We start from the raw sequence: 23,782 nt of genomic DNA on the forward strand, positions 1-23,782 counted from the left end.
CAGGTTGCTGCCTGCTCTGGGTTAGTTTCCGCTTTAGAGCCATGTTTAGGCTTGGATAATGGAAAACGATTTATGGGCACACACTGCAGAAGCTAAAGTACAAAACAGGATTTACTTTGTGTTCTGTGGATGAAATTTTTTCCAAGTTTTGTGTTATTATTATGTAAATGTAGTACTTTGTAAACAAAGAATTCTCTCGTCAACATTTGCCTACAACTTCCACTGAACATCTCATGTGTTTTGTGGTCCTTTGATGGGTTATGTAGCAGCAGCTAAAATAGAAAACAAAACATCAAAACGGTATCACCGGTATCTTGAAACAGGAGATGGTGGGATGCTTTCGTCCAAGTACTCCTCTTGGAAATAACAAACAGTTACTCTATATTCTGTATGGGAGAAGGTTCTGTACATCTCCAAAAATCCTAAACACCAGAAGACCTGATCATTTCTATTGCCTTAACAGAGAACCCTCCAATGTGCCTCCCAAGGCCTGCTGTGTTAAGTGTGGGGTAAGTGTTGCTTTTGGACTTCTTAAGGTTAGTTTCTAGGAAGGTGTATAGTAAGAGAAAGGGAATTTATCACTGATATAACTTCTCTTAGTCCTTACTGAATCATGTTAGACATCCACCTGTGAATATGTGAAGGAAGGAATCTGCTGTGAATCACACAGTTGATCCTGACAAGTGGGTTTTCCATTTCTCCCAACCATCACTTAACCTACTGTTTTCACTAGCTAGTCTTTAGGACTTTTCAACAAGCACGCAAACACTGGAAACAAAGCAGGGAGAACAAATGCATAATGCCTTCAACTTCATTTAAAAAGAGAGAGAGGAATATGGCAGAGCAAAACCCAGAAAACCCAACTATAACTAAACACTAAAGTAAACACCTAAAAGAAAAAGGAACAGTATATGCCAAGCAAAACGTAAGTTAGTAGGGATAAGAACAGTATTTTCAAATTTCACAACAAAGATATTGTGAAAATGGAGAACAGCTTAAAAAACAAACTGGTATTTAAATAGGATTTGATAGTGTCCCTTTACTACTGTGGTACAGCTATTATCCAGCTTAAAGAATTGTATTTCCATTTAAGCTCTGCTAAACCTCTTCCCATAAACAGAAAGGCAGAGAACTCTTTCCCTGCCAGAATGGACCACTGATGATAGAAAATTATGAAGAGGGCATTTGGTTTGAAGCATACCAGGTCAAAAGACACAATTAAGTATTTACAATAGGTGCTAAGGGAAGGGATTTAAGAAATTACAGAAGCCTGAATGGTATAATTTGTGTTCGTATTTCCATTCCATAACCCTCTCAAAAAACAGGTTTATAGAACTCAGCCACAAAAAAAGAGTTGTAGACTGGAAACTGGAATTAGCCTGCCAGTTATTAATCCATGCATTATTTAAAAAACAAATCACTTTTATAAAATAACACCAACTCCTTTATTGCATAGACACGCCTGAATGCTTGATATCATTTGAAGTAAACATGCTATCTTCTATTTACATGCCAGCCAGAGGTTAATAGTGCCCATCTCAAAATCCAGTAGTTATATAGGCAGAGATTGGGAATCAGGGAAGGAATCGCTGAAGCCAATTAATGTAGACAGCAAATGCTGAAGTGGAAACTGTTTCCAAGAAGTCACAGGAAGTGCATACGCTTAACTATCACTAAATAAACTAAGGAACGATATATGTGTGGATATGGCAGAAAACTGCCCTCTTTTCTCTCACCCTTTTCCAAAATGGTTTACATACATCACATGAACACCTAGTCTTGGCCTGTTCCATGAAATTAATAATGATGAAAAGCCAAACATCACCATCACCTTCATTTTGCCTTAATGACCTTAAACATTTTTTCAACCACTTGAGGATACTTAAACATATAAACAATCCAATGAACAGCTGAAAAGTGCTGGGGTGTGTTCAACGGAAGGGTTATTTTAAGTAGTTATCACTTAAATTTATCAAAGTTCAACAGGATGAGGCTACAACCTGACTATAGCTGAGGAGCTTTCTCTGAACCATGGACTAAGAAAGGGCTTATATTCCTCTGAACTTCCCATCCAGAGACACAAAACAAGATAAACTCATCTTGTGACCCAGCACTGAGGAGTTTAAGGCCAGATGACAAGCCTAGAGTTTTCAGTTTAAAAAATTAAGGGGGAAACTGAGAATCTGAACGGCAGGTGGAGTATTTGACTAGCAGTCTTGGGAGTTAGGAGCTGAAGCTGAGTGTTGTCCCACAGGGATTATGAGTGACAAGAAGAGGAAAGAAGGATTAGAGAATGGTCTGGGTCAGTGCAAACCCAAGTTTTAGTACTGAAGAAAACATCAGCACTTTAGATTTAAAGCTAACAATTATTTTCTATCTCAATAAAAACAAGATATTATCAGCATGTCCATTTCAAAACCACTCCAGGAAAGCTCTACTCCAAGTGAACAACTTGCTTTCTCTTTGGGATATAACTTTTCCATTCCCAGTATTAAAGATTTGTCATTTGCCAAATCTATTCAGAGTGATAAGTAAACTGATTTGTATTTCATATTTTAAAGGAGTCACTCTCTTTCGTAGCTATCAGTTTCTAATACAGCATATTCATATCCTAAAAACAGCTGAAGGGAGCCAGGACCAGCGAGGTAAAGAGAGACAAATTTACTTTGATCCCTACATGTACAGATGGAGTTTGTGTATGTAAACACTATTTGCTTAAACAGGTATCTGCATGCAAATGTTAACATTTGTATCTTGATGGAGAAGAACTGAACATTCAGAAATGGAAGGCAGTATCTGTGAAATAAGGATTTTAACCGTCTTCTCCCTTATCTAGAATGCGGATGACACTATCTTGTAACTTAACTCTCTTAAAATGTATTAAAATGTACAAGGTGGAGGAGCAGTGAAAACACCGGGTAGTGGGGGACACCAAAGATCATTCCTTTATCTTAGCTCTGGGGTGTCTGACAGAATCTGGGGGGATCCCAACCAATCAGATACAGTACAGACAAAGCAGTGCTTAATTTGTAACAAAAGAAGTGCAGGGACTCGAGCAATTTTTCTACATTCATAACTGATACAGCAAGCCCGAAGGTCTATAGGTGCTGGGGCTTAGCCCTAACGCAAGTTAAACACTGGACTAAAGGAAGTATGGATTAGGGAAAAGGAGCAGGATAGGGATATAAGCCACTAGTCGAGAAGTGACTCAACTAGTTGCTTCCCCCTCAGCTATCAGAGAGAGAAGCAGCAAGCAGGAGGGAGCAGGAGCCGGTTCCCCCTAGCACTATCTGCAGGGGGACAGGAGAGACAGGTGCTCAGTGGGGAAACAGCGCGGGCAGGGAATGAAGCACTCCCTGCTGGTGCCAGTCCCAACCATGAACGGCTTTTGTACATTTCAAAGGGAGAGACGCAGCAGGATAGCGAGTGCCTCTATTATCAACTAGTCGAGGGAAATTTCATAGACTACTTGATTAGTTGATTAATTGAAATTTAACATCCCTAGAGCAGGAACAAGGCGAGGGGTGACATTTATTTTCATGTCTGACTAGTTGGAAGATGGTAACCCTTCACTGTCCACATTGAGGCCAGGAGAAGAAGGGAAAGAAAAAGGAACTGTCACCAATATATCTAGGGTTTCTTCACCTGGTACAACAGATTATGCATGCAACATGCAGCTTATGTGCAGTGTGGTTTCCTGTTATATGATGCCCTGGCATAAGCTCTTCTACACTTCTCCCTGTCCAAGCACCTTCTCTCAAAAGGTAAGGAATGCTCAAACCCAGGAGATTAAATGGAGTTAATATTAAAATCAGCTACCCAATTAGCCTGTCCCCCATAGAGACCAATGCTTTCCTTTAGAAAGCAAAACAGACCTTAAATATCCTCCTTAGTAGAGATAGAGATGGTATGAAGACAAAATCAGAGAGAGGAACATGCTTTTCAAACAGGTTGGTTAATAAGTCCATAACACCACATCTTATCTTAAAAGCTGCTGCTAAAAAACTAAAAACAATGCAACACACAGTCCTGTGACCACTTCCTATCATTTTCACATTTCAACAAATAGCTCAAAGTAGTTAATGGGAACAGCCGATTATTCTTTAATAGTTGGGAGACTACTTTCCCCCAGCTATGATTTTGACCCAAAGTTTCTCATTATACACTGTCCAGTGCAATGAGAAAAACTGTTACCCACCTTTTTATAAATATTGCTCATGTTAATTCCATTGTAGGTGTCCATGTACCCAGATGAGTAGTCAGAAAATTTTGCCTCAGTGGTATCTATAGGGCTGGCTGAGTTACCCCTTGAGCACTGCAGTCATGTGCTGGCATATCAGGTGCTGTTGGCCCTATGCCCTCTTGATTCCTTCTTGCGAATAACTCCAAAAGAGGGACGGAAAAGTGGGTAATGGAATAGACATGAGCAACACATCTCAAAGACTAATACTTACGAGAAGGTGGTTAACGGTTTTTTCTTTGAGTGCTTGCTCATGTCGATTCCATTGTAGGAAACTGACAGGCAGAATACTTGGAGACAGAGTTGGAGTTCACAAAAAGTAACTATGGACAAAGCCTAAAGGCACAAAGTTCAAGATAAGAAAACCACAATCCTTGACAAGCAATTAAAGGCACTCCAACTGACCACTATGTGAGGTAAGAATTAACTCAGAGGGCATAGGGCTGGCATTACTTGACATACCAATGCAGGAGTACGGCATTGAAGGGGGTGACACAGCCAGCCCTATGGATACTAGAACATAAGAATGGCCGTACTGGGTCAGACCAAAGGTCCTTCTAGCCCAGTATCCTGTCTGCCGACAGCGGCCAGCACCAGGTGCCCCAGAGAGGGTGGACCGAAGACAATGATCAAGTGATTTGTGTCCTGCCATCTCTCTCCAGTCTCTGACAAACAGAGGCCAAGGACACCATTTTATCCCCTGGCTAATAGCCTTTTATGGACCTAACCTCCATGAATTTATCCAGCTTCTCTTTAAACTCTATTATAGTCCTAGCCTTCACAGCCTCCTCTGGCAAGGAGTTCCACAGGTTGACTACACGCTGTGTGAAGAAGAACTTTCTTTTATTAGTTTTAAACCTGCTACTCATTAATTTCATTTGGTTTCCCTCTAGTTCTTCTATTTAGGGAACTAATAAATAACTTTTCTTTATCAGCCCTCTCCATACCACTCATTTTATAGACCTCTATCATATCCCCTCAGTCTCCTCTTTTCTAAACTGAAAAGTCCCAGTCGCTTTAGCCTCTCCTCATATGGGCCCCGTTCCAAACCCCTAATCATTTTAGTTGCCCTTTACTGAACCCATTCCAAGGCCAAAATATCTTTTTTGAGGTGAGGAGACCACATCTGTACGCAGTATTCAAGATGTGGGCGTACCATAGTTTTATACAGGGGCAGTAAGATATTCTGGCTCTTATTTTCTATCCCTTTCCTAATAATTCCTAGCATCCTATTTGCCTTTTTGACCGTCGCTACATACTGCGTGGAAGTTTTCAGAGAACTGTCCACGATAACTCCAAGATCTCTTTCCTGATTTGTTGTAGCCAAATTAGTCCCCATCATACTGTACGTATAGTTGGGGTTATTTTTCCCCGATGTGCATTACTTTACACTTATCCACATTACATTTCATTTGCCATTTTGTTGCCCAATCACTCAGTTTGGTGAGATCTTCTTGGAGTCCCTCACAGTCTGCTTCCGTCTTGACTATCCTAAACAGTTTGGTATCATCTGCAAACTTTACTACCTCACTGCTTACCCCTTTCTCCAGATCATTTATGAATAAGTTGAAAAGGATTGGTCCCAGGACTGATCCTTGAGGGACACCACTAGTTACCCCTCTCCAATCTGAAAATTTACCATTTATTCCTACCCTTTGTTTCCTGTCTTTTAACCAGTTCTCAATCCAAAAAAGGACCTTCCCTTGGCCATGTAATTTACACAAGAGCCTTTGGTGAAGGACCTTGTCAAAGGCTTTCTGAAAATCCAAGTATACTATATCTACTGGATCCCCCTCATCCGCATGTTTGTTAACCCCTTCAAAGAACTCTAATAGATTTGTAAGACAGGATTTCCCTTTACAGAAACCATGTTGACTATTGTCCAACAAATTATGTTCTTCTACATGCTTCACAATTTTATTCTTTACTATTGTTTCGACTAATTTGCCCGGTACTGAAGTTAGACTTACCGGTCTGTACTACTAAGGCAAAAATCTAGGATGACCAGGCACATGGGCACCAGGGTTCCCTATAAGATGTGTGCCTGTGCGGGCATGCACCAAGAATTTCATTCCTGTCCATCCCCTCAGGGGAGCTGCACAGTGGAGGTCCCAGTTGCTCCCGAGTGTGGGGCTGTATGGAGGGTGACTGACCACTACAGGAGCAGCTGGGCAGCCACCACAAGGCCTGTGTGGGAGCTGTTGGAGCTGGAGACGGAGACTGGGGCTGTGTCCAGACTCCATGCCTCCGTCGACGGAGGCATGTAGATTAGCCACATCGGAAGAGGGAAATGAAGCCGCGATTAAAATAATCGCGGCTTCATTTAAATTTAAATGGCTGCCCCGATCTGCCGATCAGCTGTTTGTCGGCAGATCGGGAGAGTCTGGACGCGATGCCCCGACAAAGAAGCCTTTCTTCATCGACACAGGTAAACCTGGTTTCACGAGGCTTACCTGTGTCGATGAAGAAAGGCTTCTTTGTCGGGGCATCGCGTCCAGACTCCCCCGATCTGCCGACAAACAGCTGATCGGCAGATCGCGGCAGCCATTTAAATTTAAATGAAGCCGCGATTATTTTAATCGCGGCTTCATTTCCCTCTTCCGATGTGGCTAATCTACATGCCTCCGTCGAAGGAGGCATGGAGTCTGGACACAGCCTGGGTGCGGTAATAAAAAGAGCACTGTGGCCGCGGCTCCAGTCCTGGCAGTGGCTCGCTGAGAGGCCCAGTCCCTGGGAGCAGCTGAGGCTGAGGATGATGGGGCTGCGACCGCAGTACTAAAAATAGCACTGCAACCCAGGCTCCAGCCCCAGCACAGACGGCAGATGCCCGACATGTTGCCCTGCCCGGCAGGTGCGGGTGCCAGTATGGAAGAAGATAAGAGAAGGAAGAACTAACAGGAAGGTTGGGGGTGAGGAGAGGAAGGGGCTTGTGCTGAGAGGAGGGGGCCAGAGCAGGAGAAGAAAGGGCAAGGCACCAAGGCGCACGGTGAAGAGACAAATGCCAGGGGACCAAAAGGAGAAAATGAAGGGAAAGGGCAGAAGGAACAGGGGTGGGGGGAATGGGAAGGTATCAGTGGGAGTGGGGAGGGGACAGAGTGATGCAGGGAGAGGAGATGGACGGGGCAAGAAGAAGGAAGAGGAGAGGGGAAGAGTGGGTGTTGGGAGAAGAGGGGTTGAAAGAGGGGTGGGCATGAGGAAGGCAGGGAATGGAGCAAGTTATGTGTGAGGGTGCAGAGGGGGCGTGATGAGAACTGGGGCAGAGGATGGTGAAGGGGTGGGCACCAGAGAGAAAATGGGCAAGGGGGGCAGGGTCAGTGAGGGAAGGAGGAGGCACCAGGAGAGCATAGGAGGTAAGGGAAGGTGCAAGTGCCAGAGAGTGATTCTGGGGGTGAAACAGAAGGGCAGATGTGGTGAGGGGTGTAGAGGGGAGGGATGGGCACCAGAGGGCAGAGGAGAGAGGCAGGGTAGGTGGGTAGAGGGAGGTGTTAGGAGAGAGGATGGGAAGGGGATTTCGAGGAGAGGGAAAAGGGAAGGGCAGGTGCAGGGGTCATAGAGGATGGGAGTGCAGGTCCCAGGAAGGCTTAGGGGAATGAGAAGGGCAGGAGACAGGACAGCAGAGGAGAGTGAGGGGTAGGGAACAGCAGTAGGCAACAGGGGAGCAGATGGGGCTAAGGGAGGATGGGAGACATGGCAGCAGAGGGGGAAATGGAGAGGTCTATAACTTCGATGCCACAGTGGCACACATCCGAACATGCACACATGACCTCAATATTGATGCACAAGACAAAATGTACTCCATGGATGGAAAACCTTAGAGGGAACACTAGTGGGCATGTGCACATCTACAATGGAATCAACATAAGCAAACACTCGAAGAAGAAGAACTCCAATGCAGGTTCAGATAAATTCTTCTGAGCTAAAATTGCCAAAGGTGATTCAGCACGTTAAATAAAATGGGTAATTTTATGAGAATAGTTATCCACTGGATAATAAACTGCGATCATACTGTAGCCTTAAAACTATGTCTGATTGTTATAAAAGCAGAACTACACCTGATGGTCCAAGTATTCAGATCACTTAATGTATCAACAACACTACACCCCAGATGTTTCAAAAAATATTCATTTACTATATTCACAAACAAAAATATGTGTAAAAGACTTAATTCTGAAACTGTGTTTCAATGGGTCCTGCCAACACTCTAAAGTTCTATCACATTTTCTTTAAAAATATTCTACATCTTAAAAAATCCTTTTACATTGTACTGTCCAGAAATAACCTGCCACAGAATCCAGCCTGTTCCTTCCTGACATGTAAATCTCCCTCATTTGCTATAATCTTTAATGAGTTACACCACCAGTCTTAACTTTGCTCCTCTCTTTGGCCCATAGTGGAAATATGGTGTTGGACATATCTATATAATTGTATACTGTATGTTTAGTTAAGATTTTGAAATGAATACAATCTGGTCTTTTAAGTTATGGCATGTACTAGTGGAACAGAGGAATATTTCAATGAATATTGTCCTATATAGTTTATGAATATGTTTATTAAAGTGTGGCAAAGTCTATACTAGGGATGTTAAAATGTTGGTAATTGTGTAAATGTATTACTGTTGAAAAATTCAGCAGTTACTTACACACACACACACACACACACACACACACACACACACACACACACAGCTGATTCCCCAGGAGATGGTGTGTGCCATTCACAGGGAACCAGCTGCCACCCCAGTCTGCTGCTTCTGAAACAGAGGCAGCAAGCTGACTCCCAAGGAGCTGGGCAGGAAGCCTGTGTAACCATGAACGTTAACCAATAAGCCCAGGCTTATCGGTTAACCATTTATACAGTTATATATTCACATCCCTAGTTTATACATGTTTAAATAAACCTTATATTTTTAACTTCATTAACTACCTCAAACAGAATTAACATATACAGGGTTTTTTGTTTTGTTTTGTTATTTTTTCAAATATTTTTCTCGAACACTAGCATTATAATATGCTGAAAATGAACGCTTTGGATAAGAAATTGACTTTTATTTTATTTTATTTTATTCTGGACTCTTTCCTATATATTTTTGCAAATATAAGGGGATAATATTAAAGCTAGAAGTATAATGCTAACCATGTAGGATAACGAATGATGATGAAATAGTGGCAGATTCATCATTAACTGCACATTGCCATTCTAAAAAACCAGTTACCTATCTGTACTATAATTACTGTTCTTTCAAGTGTGGGGGCTGCTGCATATTGCACTCAGGTGTGCACACACCCAGTACATCAAAGTTGCTGGTGGTAATGATCCCACAGATGTGGTCTGCACCAAAATCATCACTGGTACCAAAGATGCCTATGGGGCCCTCAGAACTGAGGAGGCAGCTGTCTTCAATTCTGCACTAAAAGCTTAGACAGTCTGAAAGGTGGTGCTGACGACAGATTTCTTTGACAAATCCAGAGGTCACCACCAACTCAACACAAAAAGCCATGGCCACTGAATGCTCCTGAATTATTGGAGAGTTGAGACAGAGAGGCAGAGCAAGTCCAATGATGCCTGAAATGCCAATGACATGGAAACAACCTGTGCTAACGTCAGTGTGATCAGTACTGGACTCAGTGGGCATTCCCATCACAAGGCTATGGGATATTCTGGGATGGGTTTCTCTCAGTCTTTCCTGTTGAAGCTGTTCTACTGCACAGCAATTATTCTTTATTTGACAACCTTTTGTCTTCTATAACTGAGGATATGCTTCAATAACTGAGCTAGTCATTTTCCAGCCCAGTAGAATGGCTTCACCCAAGAATATCCCATACCTCACAAGCTAAGAGATGTGGATTCAAATCCCTGCTATATTTCAGGTAGAGGAGGGACTGAACCTGGATTTCCCACACCCTGGATGAGTATGCTATTTACTAGGCTATGGGTTATAGGTGTGATGGTAAGATTTTATTCATTGTTTTTCCTGAGAAAGAGGATACACACCTACCTGCAGAAGAAGATTCATGGCTGTGAATCCCAAATGGAGATAGGCCTCTAACTCCTTTGAAGAGTGGGCTTTTGCTCATAGACCTCTCATCAACATTTCCTATTGGCTAGCTTAAGTAGCTCCCTGCTCAACATGCTGTTTTTTGTGTGTCCAATTCCTAGATACCTAATTCTTCCCAGGCATTGAGCAAGATGGCAGAATGTCAAACTCAGGGCCGTGGATTCTATTGAAAGCCTAGTCCGAACTACCTAGTTCGTGCCGCGTGTAGCCGCGCGGCACGGGGTTCGAACGAACAGGGATTTAAAAATGTCGGCGCCCAGTTTATGCAAATGAAGCCCGGGAAATTCAAATCCCGGGCTTCATTTGCAAGTGCGGTATGCCTACATTACCCCGCTAGTTCGAACTAGCGAGGTAGTGTAGACATACCCCTAGACAATAGTTTCAAGGGCCTACATGAAAACTTGTACTTATAAAACAGTAGCTACATGTTTCAAAGTTTTATAGCTGAAGTCATTAAGGCAAGAGGCTCCATTAGGCTAAAGGAATAGTCTCAGCCATCAGGAAGACTCTTCTTTAGAGCCCATGGCTTCGGATAGGAGTCAGGAAGTTAAGGCTGAAACAGAAATTAAGAGGACGGAGAATGTCAGGGGTGTAAATAGAGTCTAGAAAATGAGAATATTTTGAACCTGGCTTGTGCTGTTTGATTCAAACAAAACTATACGGTGTTGTTGGGATTATCTACATTTGATTAATGGAGATTATTGTACTAAGAAATACTTCTCTTGCACAGGGCTGTGGCATTTCTGAACACAAAGAGGTTATATATCTGTCTTGTAAATTAGATTCTCAACAAGTCCGTGGTGTACCAATGGAAATTATGTACATGGAAGACTTGCAAGACCAGCCCCCCAAAGTGAGATAATTTTTATTTCAAGTTAAAAAACAAAACACCATTAAACCCCAGAAATGGTTAGTCGGCAACCCTAAAAAGATTGGGGGGGGGGGGGGGGGACAACCAATCTACAAAATTCAGGGCTCACCTGTCCTTGTAGTTTATCACAGTATCGATAATGGCGTTCATCTGTTTTGTCAGTTTAGGTGGGTTGGGTGACAATTTTTCTGCAGGAGGTCTGCCTCTTCTCTTCTTTGCCTTCTCACCTTCTTCCTTCCCAGAATCCTTATCCACATTTCTTCGTCTCTTTCGTTTTTTAAGCCGGACTTCCTCTTCCATTTCTTCCAAATTGCCGTCTTCAATTGCCTGACAACCATGGATTCAGAAAAATTATATTTTTAAAAATCAAACATGCAAAGAAAAAACCCTCAATTTAAAAGATCAGCCATATGTAGACAATTCAACACATTAAGTTTATTTACAAACAAGAGTTCAACAGAAAAAAAAAAACCCAGTGAGTGGCAATAAGACACAAACTCCAAATAACTATAAAAATACCTTCACCCCAAATGGGTTCATATTAAACTGAACCCTCAGTTCCACTTTGCAAGTTAAAAGTCCTTATCTCTGAGGGCCTGTGGCACTACACTAGTAAGTACACGTGCATTAACTGTTACTAAAACGAACAAATTATGTGCTAAAAAAGATGTTAATGTGCATGTTTGCAGACAGGACAGTCCACATTAGGTTCCAATGTAGGAAGTAACACAGTACACATTCATTTTAAAGTTGGAGCACATTAGATTCATCCTTTTCTTCCAAAAGAGTTTTCAAATTAATTTACAAATTACCTAACAGTTAAAACAGTTTAAAAAATGTTGTGTAATTTTCATTTAGTATAATAACAAGTGAAGAGGCAGCAGCAGTAACAATACAATGTTTTATAGTAAAGAGTACTTGTACCATGGCATGGAAATATAAAAACAAAAGCACAGTCACAAACAATAAACACTACTTCCAATTACCTGCAAACGTGTGCTTTTAACCAGAGCCAGCAGCACTATGCACAGAGATAATAAAGTGTCTCCGAAAACAAACCAGGTACAAAGGAAACCTGCTCATATACTAACAACAGATCCATGCGATAAAACAAGAAGATGAACTTTTTTTTGCCTTTGACAAAAACTCAAAGCCTCCCAGAACGCAAACCCCCAAAAGGAAGGCAAGGAAAGAAACAATCCCAAAATACCCAAACACAAATTGTTTATAAGAAAATTGAAATTAATAAGAAAGTATAAAGAGAGACTGCAGAAAAATATATTCAAAATCTTAAAATTAGGCTATAGGATTAATGCTCTCTCAGAACATAACTGATGTTGATATTTGTCTCTCTTGCCTCTCAATATTGCCTTGAGTACATGCAAATGCTAATCAATCCTTTCTTGTAGCTGAAAGAGCTCTAATCATAAGGCAATTACCTTCATTTTTCCACAGCACCAAACATGGCTAATATTTATGATCATGTGAGTATAACAATCAATATAAAAAGAGTGATTACAGCCCAGACATAATTTCTTTCACTTGTGTACTATGTCTCTTGAAAATCGTTTTGTGAACAAAACCTGGTGCACAACACAAAACAACCTGGCATGTTAAAAATGTCAGTGGGATTTCAAAATCTGTTTCCTATGCATCCTCCGATGTGCAAATCCATAGAACAAACATGAACACAGAATCCTGAGGGACAGCCTGAAACTAGGCCTTAATAATCAAAAGACAATTTCCATCATCCTTCCACAGCGTTCAGATAACCATTATGAAGGAGGCTTGATCAGAGGAGTTAGAAAGAAAAAGGAAGGGAAAAAAATCTGCACACAAATTCATTAATATTCATTTGGCTAAAGCAGGACAACCACTATATACCACTGCAGCTAGCGAAGATTATGAAAAGGAAATTTCTCCGTAAATCTTGGAAGCTAGAAATGCTAATAATAAATACAGCATGCAAGGCTGTCAACAGTTAATGTCATTGCTCTCCTTAAGCACTCAGTTGCACACAGAAACACTGAGAACACCAGCTTTTGATGTGTTACACACCTACACATGCCTGTGATGTAGTTCTACTGAATCTTCAAGACGGCAATGAAAAAGGATATTTACCTTACCACTATCAGCAGGCCGGCTATCGGAAATCACAGTTAGTGGGGATAAAATTAACAAGCCAGCAAAGCAGCGAGCTGCTAGTCTCTTCATCAGCTGATCAGGAAAAAAAAGAGAGCTGGGGAAAGGCTATGTTTTCATATACAAGTAATTTTATTTTACTGAAAATTTAATACTGAAAGAATTGTGGATACTCAAATCTGCTGTTTCATTCTACCTACAAGGCCCGAAGCCTTCTTCCTTCAGTCTGCTTTAATATTGACAACTACTTATCATATTTCACCCTTATTATTCCAGGCATCCAAATAGATTTTTAGCTGGGCAGTTACTGATTCTTGCAGTAATTAAAATGCTGACCGCAAAACTGAAAAATGCAATTTAAAAATGTGTGCATTGTAAAACTGCACTTGTTACACAATGAAATTATATTGTTCTCTTATGAACAGAGGGGTTCTGCTTACTGAGATTACTCTGAAAACTATTCTGAATTTAAAATGAGGTAAATATTCTAATTTAGTTTGCTTTAGAAAATGGATATTTGTTTTAAATAAATATTTTTCTACTAAAAATAGGACGTTGTTTACCAATACTTTTTTTTGCTTTTAAAACCCCCCAAACAAAAGCTATACTTCCATCCCAGAGCCTCCACATACCCTGAGCTGCAATTAAAGGCGCAAATGTAAGTAAGGTATCTATTGTTACTTTTGAAGGGCTGATATAAAGGGTAATAAACAAGGGATAGTTCAGTATATTTAAAGATATATTTTGATTCTATCAAAAACAAAAAATTAACACAAATAAGTAAACTGACATTTGCTCTTATATGCTCTGTAAATCTGTGATTAGCAGACAAATGACAGTGAATTAATTGCTAGTACAGCACAAATCTGCAAATGAATATTAAAAAAACTGTACTTCAGTACTATGTATATAAATCTGTTATTAAAATTAGCTCTCAAAATCATGTGCAAACACATGCAAATTCAGATACAGTTTTTCTTAATTTAAGACTGTAGTGCTTGCACCAGGAAACCAGTGTTACACTAAGAACAGTTAAATACTTTAGTTATGTACAAGTGACAGCTAACTTTAACATTAATTTACAAAAGGTAAATTAATACCATGGACTAGACAGTAAAATTCAAAGCTAAAATTATGATTAGGTTGACCAAAAAAGTTGAATACAACTACATGCAAGTCAAATATCAGATGTATCTTTAAAATATATATTATATATGAATTATGACAAATTGATTAAACCAGTACAGCTGACTGAGCTCTGTGCTAGAATCCTTACTACATAGGGCTAGAGCTCCACACCAAACAGAATGCCCTTCCAAACCTTTACCAGCACGGTAATGAAACAAATCCCAGAAGCAAATCCCCAGTTTTTGACTGATGACGTGTTGCGCAAGAGTGCAAGACACAGCACAAAGACATCTCCCATGCTCAACTGCCTCTGGATTAGTGAGGTAAGTAGAAAGAGAGTCAGGAAAATAGTGTACAAATAAGAGTTTAACACTTTCCTTGCCTAAAGAAAAAGAGATGTGTAACTCCAATTAAGCTTGGGCCCTATTATCTTAAAAGAAAGCTGCACCAAGCTCATGTAGAGCCCAATTCTGCAAAGAGCTGAGCACCTCCTGAATGGTACACAGTGCCCTCACTTCTCAGTGAAGCCAATAGAAATTGTGAGGCTGGGCTCAAACTGAAGAAAAACCTTTCACTGTTACTAACCATGCACTTATTACAACAGGCAGTGCATTTCCACAGTGCATTCATTGGTTCATTGCATACTTATTATATATATTAAGGCAAGAAACATTTCCTCGCTTGGGAACCAAGACCCTGATATTGCCCAGGCACCAGAATGCGGAGGAGCTATGATGAGGTGGACATTGAAAATGGATGAAAGGGAAAACAAAACTTGAAATGGTCCTTAATGGAGAAAAGTTTGGCCAGATACAGCTCAGTGTTTTCTGAAGACAATCAGACTGAAGTGAATGCTACCAGAGAGGGCCTGCCCCACAATATGGCCTGGCCAATACGGTTTAAAATCTCTTTTCTCTGATTAAGAAAGGCATTTCTTAATCTGTTTTTGTGGGAACAGCATACAAGTAAAATATGGAAGATCAAACCAGTTTACATTTTGTTTCATCCTTTTGGAGAATATGTACATTATGGATATATCCTCAACATTCACTGAGTTTAGAATCTGGAAAATGTGAACTGTACTGAGAAAAATGAATACACACTTCACTTAATTATGGCACCAAAAGTCAGTAATACATATAGCCCTCCTGATCCTTACATAGTAATAGTCTCCTTCTTTAGGTCACTCCCATAATATTCAAGGGAATACTGCTGTAATAAGATGCACACATCAAACAAATATTAGAATATTTAAATATGTAAAAAACAAATATACATTATAGGGAGAGTATTGAAGATATTACATTAAACAAATAGTTGTGTCTTCAAACAAGGTGGAGTAATGACATACAATAAAATACTAAATGCTTTGCACTTAATAGCACTGGTTCACGAAAAACTCTCAAAGCACCATATAAATTAATTAAAACTTAGAGCATTAATTTTCGATAGTAGTTAGACTAATTTTATGTGAAACACAGATCCAGTAACTTGACTGAGGTCACACAATTAATCAAAGGCAGAGTTAGATAAAAACTCAGTAGCTCTGACTTCCAATCACTTTCATCATTAAAGGGCACAATCTCGTAAGAGATTTGTCATGGATCAAGATATATAGTAACTTCCTTTGCTCTGAGACCACCATTAGGCAGTTACTAGAAAATAAAGTGTCACAGAAAACCTGCAATGATAGGAACCTGCAAATGTCTATTTCAATCATGGCTTAGTGCCATGGTGTTAAGACGCCTTGATAATGCTGAACACATTGATCATCCTTTTTTGATTACACGAGAAAACCAAAGGGAACAAATCTCTCTTCGAATGTCCCACCTCATTCCCCCTCAACTCTATCAGTATCTTTCAGGAATCTACTATATATTTTAAAGAGTTTATTTGTGAATTTGTTTGTGCAAAATAAAGTCATACTTCACGATTACCTATAGATACCAAATTTTTCATAAGCAATCCTGACACTTAAATTAGCTGAATGCACTACTTTTTACACTGGAACATGCTGGGTGAAAGGCTTAAATTATTTTTTGTGTTTTTCCATTGAAAAAAGAAAACTCATGACTATTATGATTAGAGTTCATTAAAATAATTTCTAACAAAATTAAAATCGAATTGCCTATTCAACTTATTTTAGTGCAAAGAAAATTTTACTGTTACAAATCACAAAATAATTCAAATTAATTACGGAAAGAGTAATGGAAACTTTATGAATTTCTGATTCAAATTTACTATATATGGTAATTATTCAGTAAAATGAATAATGTTCAAAGTTGAAATCCTACATATTTAAAACTGTTCTTTTACTTCTCTTTTGCAAGCACATTAATAAACAATTCTATTACATATATTTAATTTCTTTAACTTTCCTATAAGTTTAATCTATGCAAAAATGACTTTGCCTGGTCAATGACAGGCCTCACTTGATAGTATTGCTCTATTTGGCTCATTTCCCTCCATACATCAGTGTCCAACATCTCTAAAAACCACATAAGAAATCCTGTTGCTATGCTAGAACATTAATTGTGCAGCTAAATATATTCACTGAAAGTGTACCAAAGGACAGGCAAAACAGAAAAACAGTCAAGTCCTCATGCCCCCTCCTACCACTTCCCCTCCCTCCCAAAAAATAACTATCCCAGAAACACAGGGGAAACCTTTTATTCCTAATATGGATATACCAATGATTGACTGGTCCCATAGATTTTGCTTCTGCTGTCGTCTTAAGGTGATGCTTATGGTATTTTTTTTGTTTGCTTCTCACACCACTAAAAACTTCTTTTCTCATTTGTGGGTGGCTTTGTTTGGAAATAGTCACAACAACCTCTAAGATGCCAGTAGGATGATCTAGTCCAAGGGAAACCATTACTAGCCAGAACACGACCCCCTTCATGGGATGTGCGCACTGCAGTCTAATAACTAAAGAAACTCTTCAGAGAACATTATTTTTTAAATAAAAGCTAAAAATTACAACTTTTTCAGAGGTCCATCACGAACCTGCTATGATTCTAGCCTTCAATCAATAAGAAATTCTAGGTTTTTGAACTGAGCATAAGAAGAAAAAGTATAAGAAAATGGGATATTAATGGAGAAATACCCACATGAAACCCTTCACTGGCTTCCACTGTTTTTCTGTAAGTTTTCTAATTTCTAATGTTTTAAACACAATAAAAAAGAGCATGCAAGCCAAAAAACCCCCAGCTATACAAGGATTACATACTTTGGTGTATTCCAACAGTAAACGAAACATCAACCAGGACAGTGTTTCAGAGGAGGTACCCAAAATAGATATTTAAAGTATAGTTCAATAATCAGATAACAGATAATAAAGGAGGTAGGAACTTAAGACCTACTGAGTTTAAAGAGTAAAATCCTTCATAAAAAGAGAGAATGCTTATCCATGTATTGCACCACCTATTGGTATACAGATTTGAGATGTTAAAAAGCATGTAATTAAGTAACCATGTAACCCTGCAATGTTCAGCGGTAACACAGTTACATGCAGGGCAGCAGTCAGCTCTCTCAAAGCTGGCGCGTGAGGAGCTGGCATTTAAGCTGGCTCCCCCATGCATACTAGAAGCCTGCATGTAACCATGAACATTAAACGATAAGCCCAAGATAATCGGTCAGCCTTTTACACAGTTACATTTTCACATTCCTAATAGAAATACTAAGCAATTATGACCATGTCTTAAAAATAAAGACTCCTTACTCCAAAACAGCCTGACTAATATCAGCATCAGGCATGAAGATACTGAACAATAAGTTATTTCTTCAGAAAACAGGACTCCCGTTATCAATTTGCAATAGGAAGAAGGGAAAGGACCTTTTCTATGGGAATGTTCTATGCCAAAATTTAAGATGACCTCTGTTTTTCCACATCGAGTTTGTATCATCTGTCTTATTTTCCATGACCTGCGCAGCTTTCCTAGTGCTGACATCTCAACTCATTCCCGCTATACGCCCCTTCTCCTTCCTCTCTCCATTTAGGTCTTTATTCACGTTGTCTTCTATGCCTGACAGGGATGTGAATAGGTAATTGGCCACTGTGGGGTAGGGCAGGCTGAGAGCAGCAGCCCCAACAGTTTCTCAGAGCCAGCAGCTGGCAACCCTGTGGGGCTGGTGTAGTTGTCAGGATCCTGCTTAATTGGCTAACCAGTTAAACTTAAAATTTAACAGGTTGACTAAATAAACAGAATGTTACATCCCTAATGCCTGATGGTGTCTTCTGCTTCGTATGTGCCAAATGGCTTCCTTCTCTTTAAAATCCATTTTGGTTACTTGCTCCCCCAAATGGTGTCTGCACCCTTGTCTGTGCTTAACATAATTGTGTATTTCTGAATCACTTGTTAATTCCTTGGGGTAAGTGCCCTTGTACTTAAGTGTTTGAAAAATTCTATTTACATATATAGCACTATATTAATAAACCAAGTGAAGGAGTAGTGACCATAGAAAATCACCATATGCCAGCACAACCACACAACATAACCTCCATAAAATATCCTGTTGCATGTATTATGAACAAACTTCTAAGGTTCACATAAGGAGTGAAAAAATTATTTTAAGTGAATTTCACCTATATTGCCTTTGTGGTTGGAAGGCATCCTGCAATGACTAAAACAGATTGATTTTGCTAGGAGTAAAATGATGCTTTAATTCAACCACCAATAAAGTTTTAGTGGATGAACCTGGGCTTTTCTTGCTTCTACTGATGACCCCACCATTTTGTGGTTAAGCAAAACTGAGCAAAGATATCTCAGATAAAGGAATTACTTAAGAATTTTCCTTCCCAAACTGTACTGCAGGAGTGGACAACAAGTGGTCCCTGGGACAGACATCATATGCCAGGGTTAGCCACTGGTGCTTTATTTACTGGCACGTACACAGATACAGTCGCTTTCAGCTCCCATTGGTCACAGCTAATGGGAGCTACAGGAAGTGATATTTCAGTCTGCACCATTTACTGCAGCTCCCATTGGACAGGAACAGCGATCTACTGCCAGCAGGAGCTGCAAGAGGCTATACTCGTGGATGTGCTAGTAAATAAATAAAGTTTCTAGGGCTAGTCAACTGTGTCCAGCCTGTGGGCCAGTTATTGCCCACCACTGTAGTGGGTGGAGAGTGGTTTCCTTCACAAAGATACTATTGGTAAGCAAATGCATAAGCTATATCTGTAACCCGCATAACCTTCTTCCAGGTATGTTCAACTTTCAGAAATCAAGACAGCTGAAATACTTCAATCAGGCTATCTCCACCATCAGGATTTGCAGTTTTCTTTCAAGATAACAGGATTTGTGTTTCTCTGATGGTTTTGTTTGCTTGGATTTTTTTTTTAATTCCACCAATGGGTGTCTAAATTGAAATTAAAATCTGACTTTAAAATCCCCCCTGCTCCAATTTGGCTTGTGTACATAAAAGCTCACAATAACTCTAATAGTGTATTGAAAATCTAAATAATTTTCCTTACAAGCACTGAAGCATTTTGCTTTGAAGTGACAAATATTTTATGCCATGCGTAGGGATGTAAAAGAGCAGTTGATTAGTCCACTACTGACATTCCCCACCCCTTGCTGCCTCTCTATCAGAGGCAGTGGGAGGGGGGGAGCAGATGATTGTGGGGTGGGATGGAAATTGGACCAACCCGCATGTGGCTCTGGCTGCATTTAAAAGGCAGGTGGATCTTACTACATTTAAAAGACAGAGCTGCAGCGGTCCCAGAACTGGTGCAAGCCAGGACTGCCAAGTCCCGGCTTGTGCCAGCTTCAAGAGCTACCCCCACTGTGGCTCTGCAGAGTGCCTCCCCTTATCGACTAAACATATAGTCAATACAAACTGTATTGACTACGCGATTAGACAAATACCCGCTCTTTAACATCCTTACCATGAAGAGAAAGTTTTTAATATAGATTAAATATTAACCCCTTTTTGCTCTAAACAATTATGCACATGGTTACTTGAAAGCCTGAGAAGTGCTATTAAATAAGTAAGGGTTATTCTTGTGAGTAAAGTCACATGCCCACATAAGTGATTGCTAGATCAGGGCCTTAAACGTTCAGTATTTTGGTTTTGTCTAACATGGTTTTGTAAAGGCCAACACACCCTCTAGCTGAAGGTCAATGTATAACAGTGGATTTTTAACCACCTATTGAAAATACTGAATTTAAATTCAGTGGCCGATTTCATTCTCAAAGAGGAAGTAGTAAGAGAAGAATTAACGTAACCACTTAATTGTAATAGTAACAAGGGGTCAGGTCAGATGGCTACAAGAAAGTAACAGACCATAGGTATATTAACCTCAGGTTAATAAACAAGTCCCTGTTTCCCTGGTAGGGTTGCCAGGTGTCCAGTATTGACCTGGACAGTCTGGTATTTACGCCTCCTGTCCAGTAAAAAAAAAAAAAAAATTAGAAAATACCGGACACCTAAAATGTCCAGTATTTTCTGATTTTTTTTCTCCCCAGCCAGGAGGTGAAAATATCAGATACCTGGTAACCCTAGCGCCTGGGCCCGGGCCCGGGCCCAGCCCCAGCCCCCAACACCCCCAGCCCTCCGCCTCCTTGCTTACCTGGTTCCGCAGGGAAGCTAAGTTCTGGCTTGAACAAGAACACAAAATGGCCACCAGCAAAAAAGCCTAAAGACCAAGGGAGAAGCAATGCCTTCCCTGGGTCTTAGTGCTCAACCACTCCCCTGTTCCTATCCGTATTCTAACTCTGCACTCACTCTGAAAGGGGCCATGCTGTTTTAATGTTTTTTATTTTTATTATTATTATTATAATTATTTTTTGCGTTCAACAACTTTGGCACCCCCCCTTTTTTTCCTCAACAGAATTTTTCCCTCTGTTTTTTTTTGGGGGGGGGGGGTAAGAGAGGGGAGTGTTTGGTATTTTTGGTTCAACCATCTGGCAACCCTATTCCTTGGTAATCAAACAAAGTCTACTCCAGATTAATTGAGCCCCCCGTGGAGGCAATCAAGAACCTGCTAGAACCAAATGAGACAGTTTGGTTTGATTGCAACACCTGGAGCCAATCGAGCACTGGCTGGAACTCATTAAAAGCCTTCTCTTTAATAGTATGCACTGCTGGAGAGTAGAGATGCTGTCAGGTACTAGGAGGGACTCCTGCAGGTGCAGAGGGAAGGGAAAGCCCTGCCTGGGGAACAGAACGTTTGACTGTTCTTGCACGAGTAAACTGACGTTCTTATGTATGAGATCAGGGCTTCTTGCATCAGCACTCTGATGCTCCTGCTCAGGAATAAGCCCTTTTGCACAGCTGTTCTTGCGCAAGAGGCCAGTGTAGACAGGCAACATGAATTTCTTGCGCAAGAAAGCCCTGTGGTTAAAATGGCCATCGGAGCTTTCTTGTGCAAGAGAGCATCTACACTGGCAGGGATGCTCTTGCGCAAAAGTACACGCCAGCGTAGACGCTCTCTTCTAGAAGGCTACGTCTAGACTGGCATGATTTTCCGCAAATGCTTTTAACGGAAAAGTTTTTCTGTTAAAAGCATTTGCGGAAAAGAGCGTCTATATTGGCACGGACGCTTTTCCGCTAAAGCACTTTTTGCGGAAAAACGTCCGTGCCAATCTAGATGCGGTTTTGCGCAAGAAAGCCCTGATTGCAATCTTCGCCATTGGGCCTTTTTTTGCGCAAAACAGTTTTTAGCTGTCTACACTGGCCCTCTTGTGCAAATACATTTCCGGAAAAGGGCTTTTGCCTGAACGGGAAAGTCAAAGCATTTGCGCAAGCAGCACTGATTTTGGACAGCAGAACATCAGTGCTTTTGCACAAAATCAAGCGGCCAGTGTAGACAGCTGGCAAGTTTTTGTGCAAAAGCGCGTGCCTGCGGAAAAACTTGCCAGTCTAGACGCAGCCAAAGAGTTTTTGCAGAAGAACTCTTCCACCAAAGAGTTTTGGTGTGAGAACATGCCAGTGTAGATGTAGCCTTTGGGCTCCAGAAGTCTGAGGGAGGTAAACTCCTGCCACAAGAGGAGAGACTTTAAATCACCAGGCTGCAGTGATTCAAAAGAGCCTGGAGCTCATGGATGCCAGTAATGCTGCAGTGGCTGAGAGTCCCAATCCTTTTAAAATGCTGCTAGTGTGCCACTCTGGGTGGTTCTCAGGGATTGGGGGTGGGGATGCTGCATTCTGGGTGGCACTGAAGGCTGGCTACTCTTCCCCCCAGATACACCCCTTCCCTGGGGGCCTGCAGAAGCTGTTGCTCTCCTCTGCTAAAATATTTTCCTCTCCCTTTCCTGTCCCTGCTATGCCAATGTTGAAAGTAGATAAATCAGTGTTTGGCTTGGTCTTGAAGTTAAAGTGTTAGACTGTGAGCTGTAGTGAGCAACTGTGGCAAGCAATTAAACTGGGAGTTGCTGTTCTCAAATGGGGAGAGATAATACTCAACCTCTTGTTACCCAGAAGCTCAGGGCCCATGATGTGAAATTAGGAGCTTAGCCACAGAATATTTTGCAAGGTCATTTTCTAGGAGTCAGACAGCAAGTTCCATAGTGCCAGGCCCTTTCTACTGTTGCATGTATCAATAAGGAACACAGACTCACAGTAGATCTCATTTCTTTACCGGGAGAAGTAAGCATCCAAAAGATCCTACCAGTTTACAATTAGTCCAGGCAGTTTCCGGCTGAAGAATAGACAGAGGCCCTAAGATACCACAGCTCAATGGCTTAAGCAGTAGCTTAAATGGGGTGTCTTAGAGGAAGAGAAAGCACAACATGATGACAACCTAGTAGGAGAAGCTACTAACACTTTGAGATCCATCTTGTGATGTCTCAATATGTATAATAGAAAGTTAACTAAAATGAATATCCAACACTAATTAGTTTTAACTGCTCCACTTCTAAGATGTTAGTCTCAATTTTGATTACATCTTAACATTATTGATAAGATTTGTTTTATCTTTGGAAAGATTTGAGAATTTTACTACTTTAGATAGCAGTCATATTTGCAGGGTACAAGAGAGGGAACCTCTCAGAGAAAAAGGATACAATGATACAGAGAAGGAGGTAACCCTCCAGTACTGCTCATTAGCAGAGTGGGGAAGTTTACATTGCTACTGCTTGTACTGTTATTCTGCAGACAGATTGTAATTTCCAGTGCTCTACACCTAGCATCTCTCTCAAGCAGAAAGATGCTGTTAGTGAAGAGATTTTTTTTTAAAAAGTTTTGAACACATTCTGGAAATCTATTTTTAAGTGTGCTTTTTTCTGATAATCCCAAAATACTAGTCCATCTTTGTGCTTTTAAGTCTTTAAAAGAGGATTTTCTCTTTTTGCGGAAGTCTGGGAAAGGTTTAACAATTTAAGCCTCACTGTTTCAGTAGCTG

The 23,782-nt window shown here is 40.6% G+C and overlaps 1 protein-coding gene across 5 annotated transcripts in view; it reads right to left on the minus strand.

Moving 5' to 3' along the window:
* The window catches only part of SMARCA2 (SWI/SNF related BAF chromatin remodeling complex subunit ATPase 2), a 190,342-nt gene that overhangs the window by 32,839 nt on the left and 133,721 nt on the right, over positions 1-23,782 (minus strand). For all 5 annotated transcript variants that reach the window (XM_025188130.3, XM_075931662.2, XM_075931661.2 and 2 more), the window contains one exon: positions 11,276-11,493. In XM_025188130.3, coding sequence (XP_025043915.2) covers positions 11,276-11,493 — 218 coding nt within the window. The remainder of the gene's footprint in view (positions 1-11,275; positions 11,494-23,782) is intronic.

This window comes from Pelodiscus sinensis, chromosome 6 (genome assembly GCF_052426305.1).
Source record: "Pelodiscus sinensis isolate ZL-2025 chromosome 6, ASM5242630v1, whole genome shotgun sequence".
NCBI lineage: Eukaryota > Metazoa > Chordata > Testudines > Trionychidae > Pelodiscus > Pelodiscus sinensis.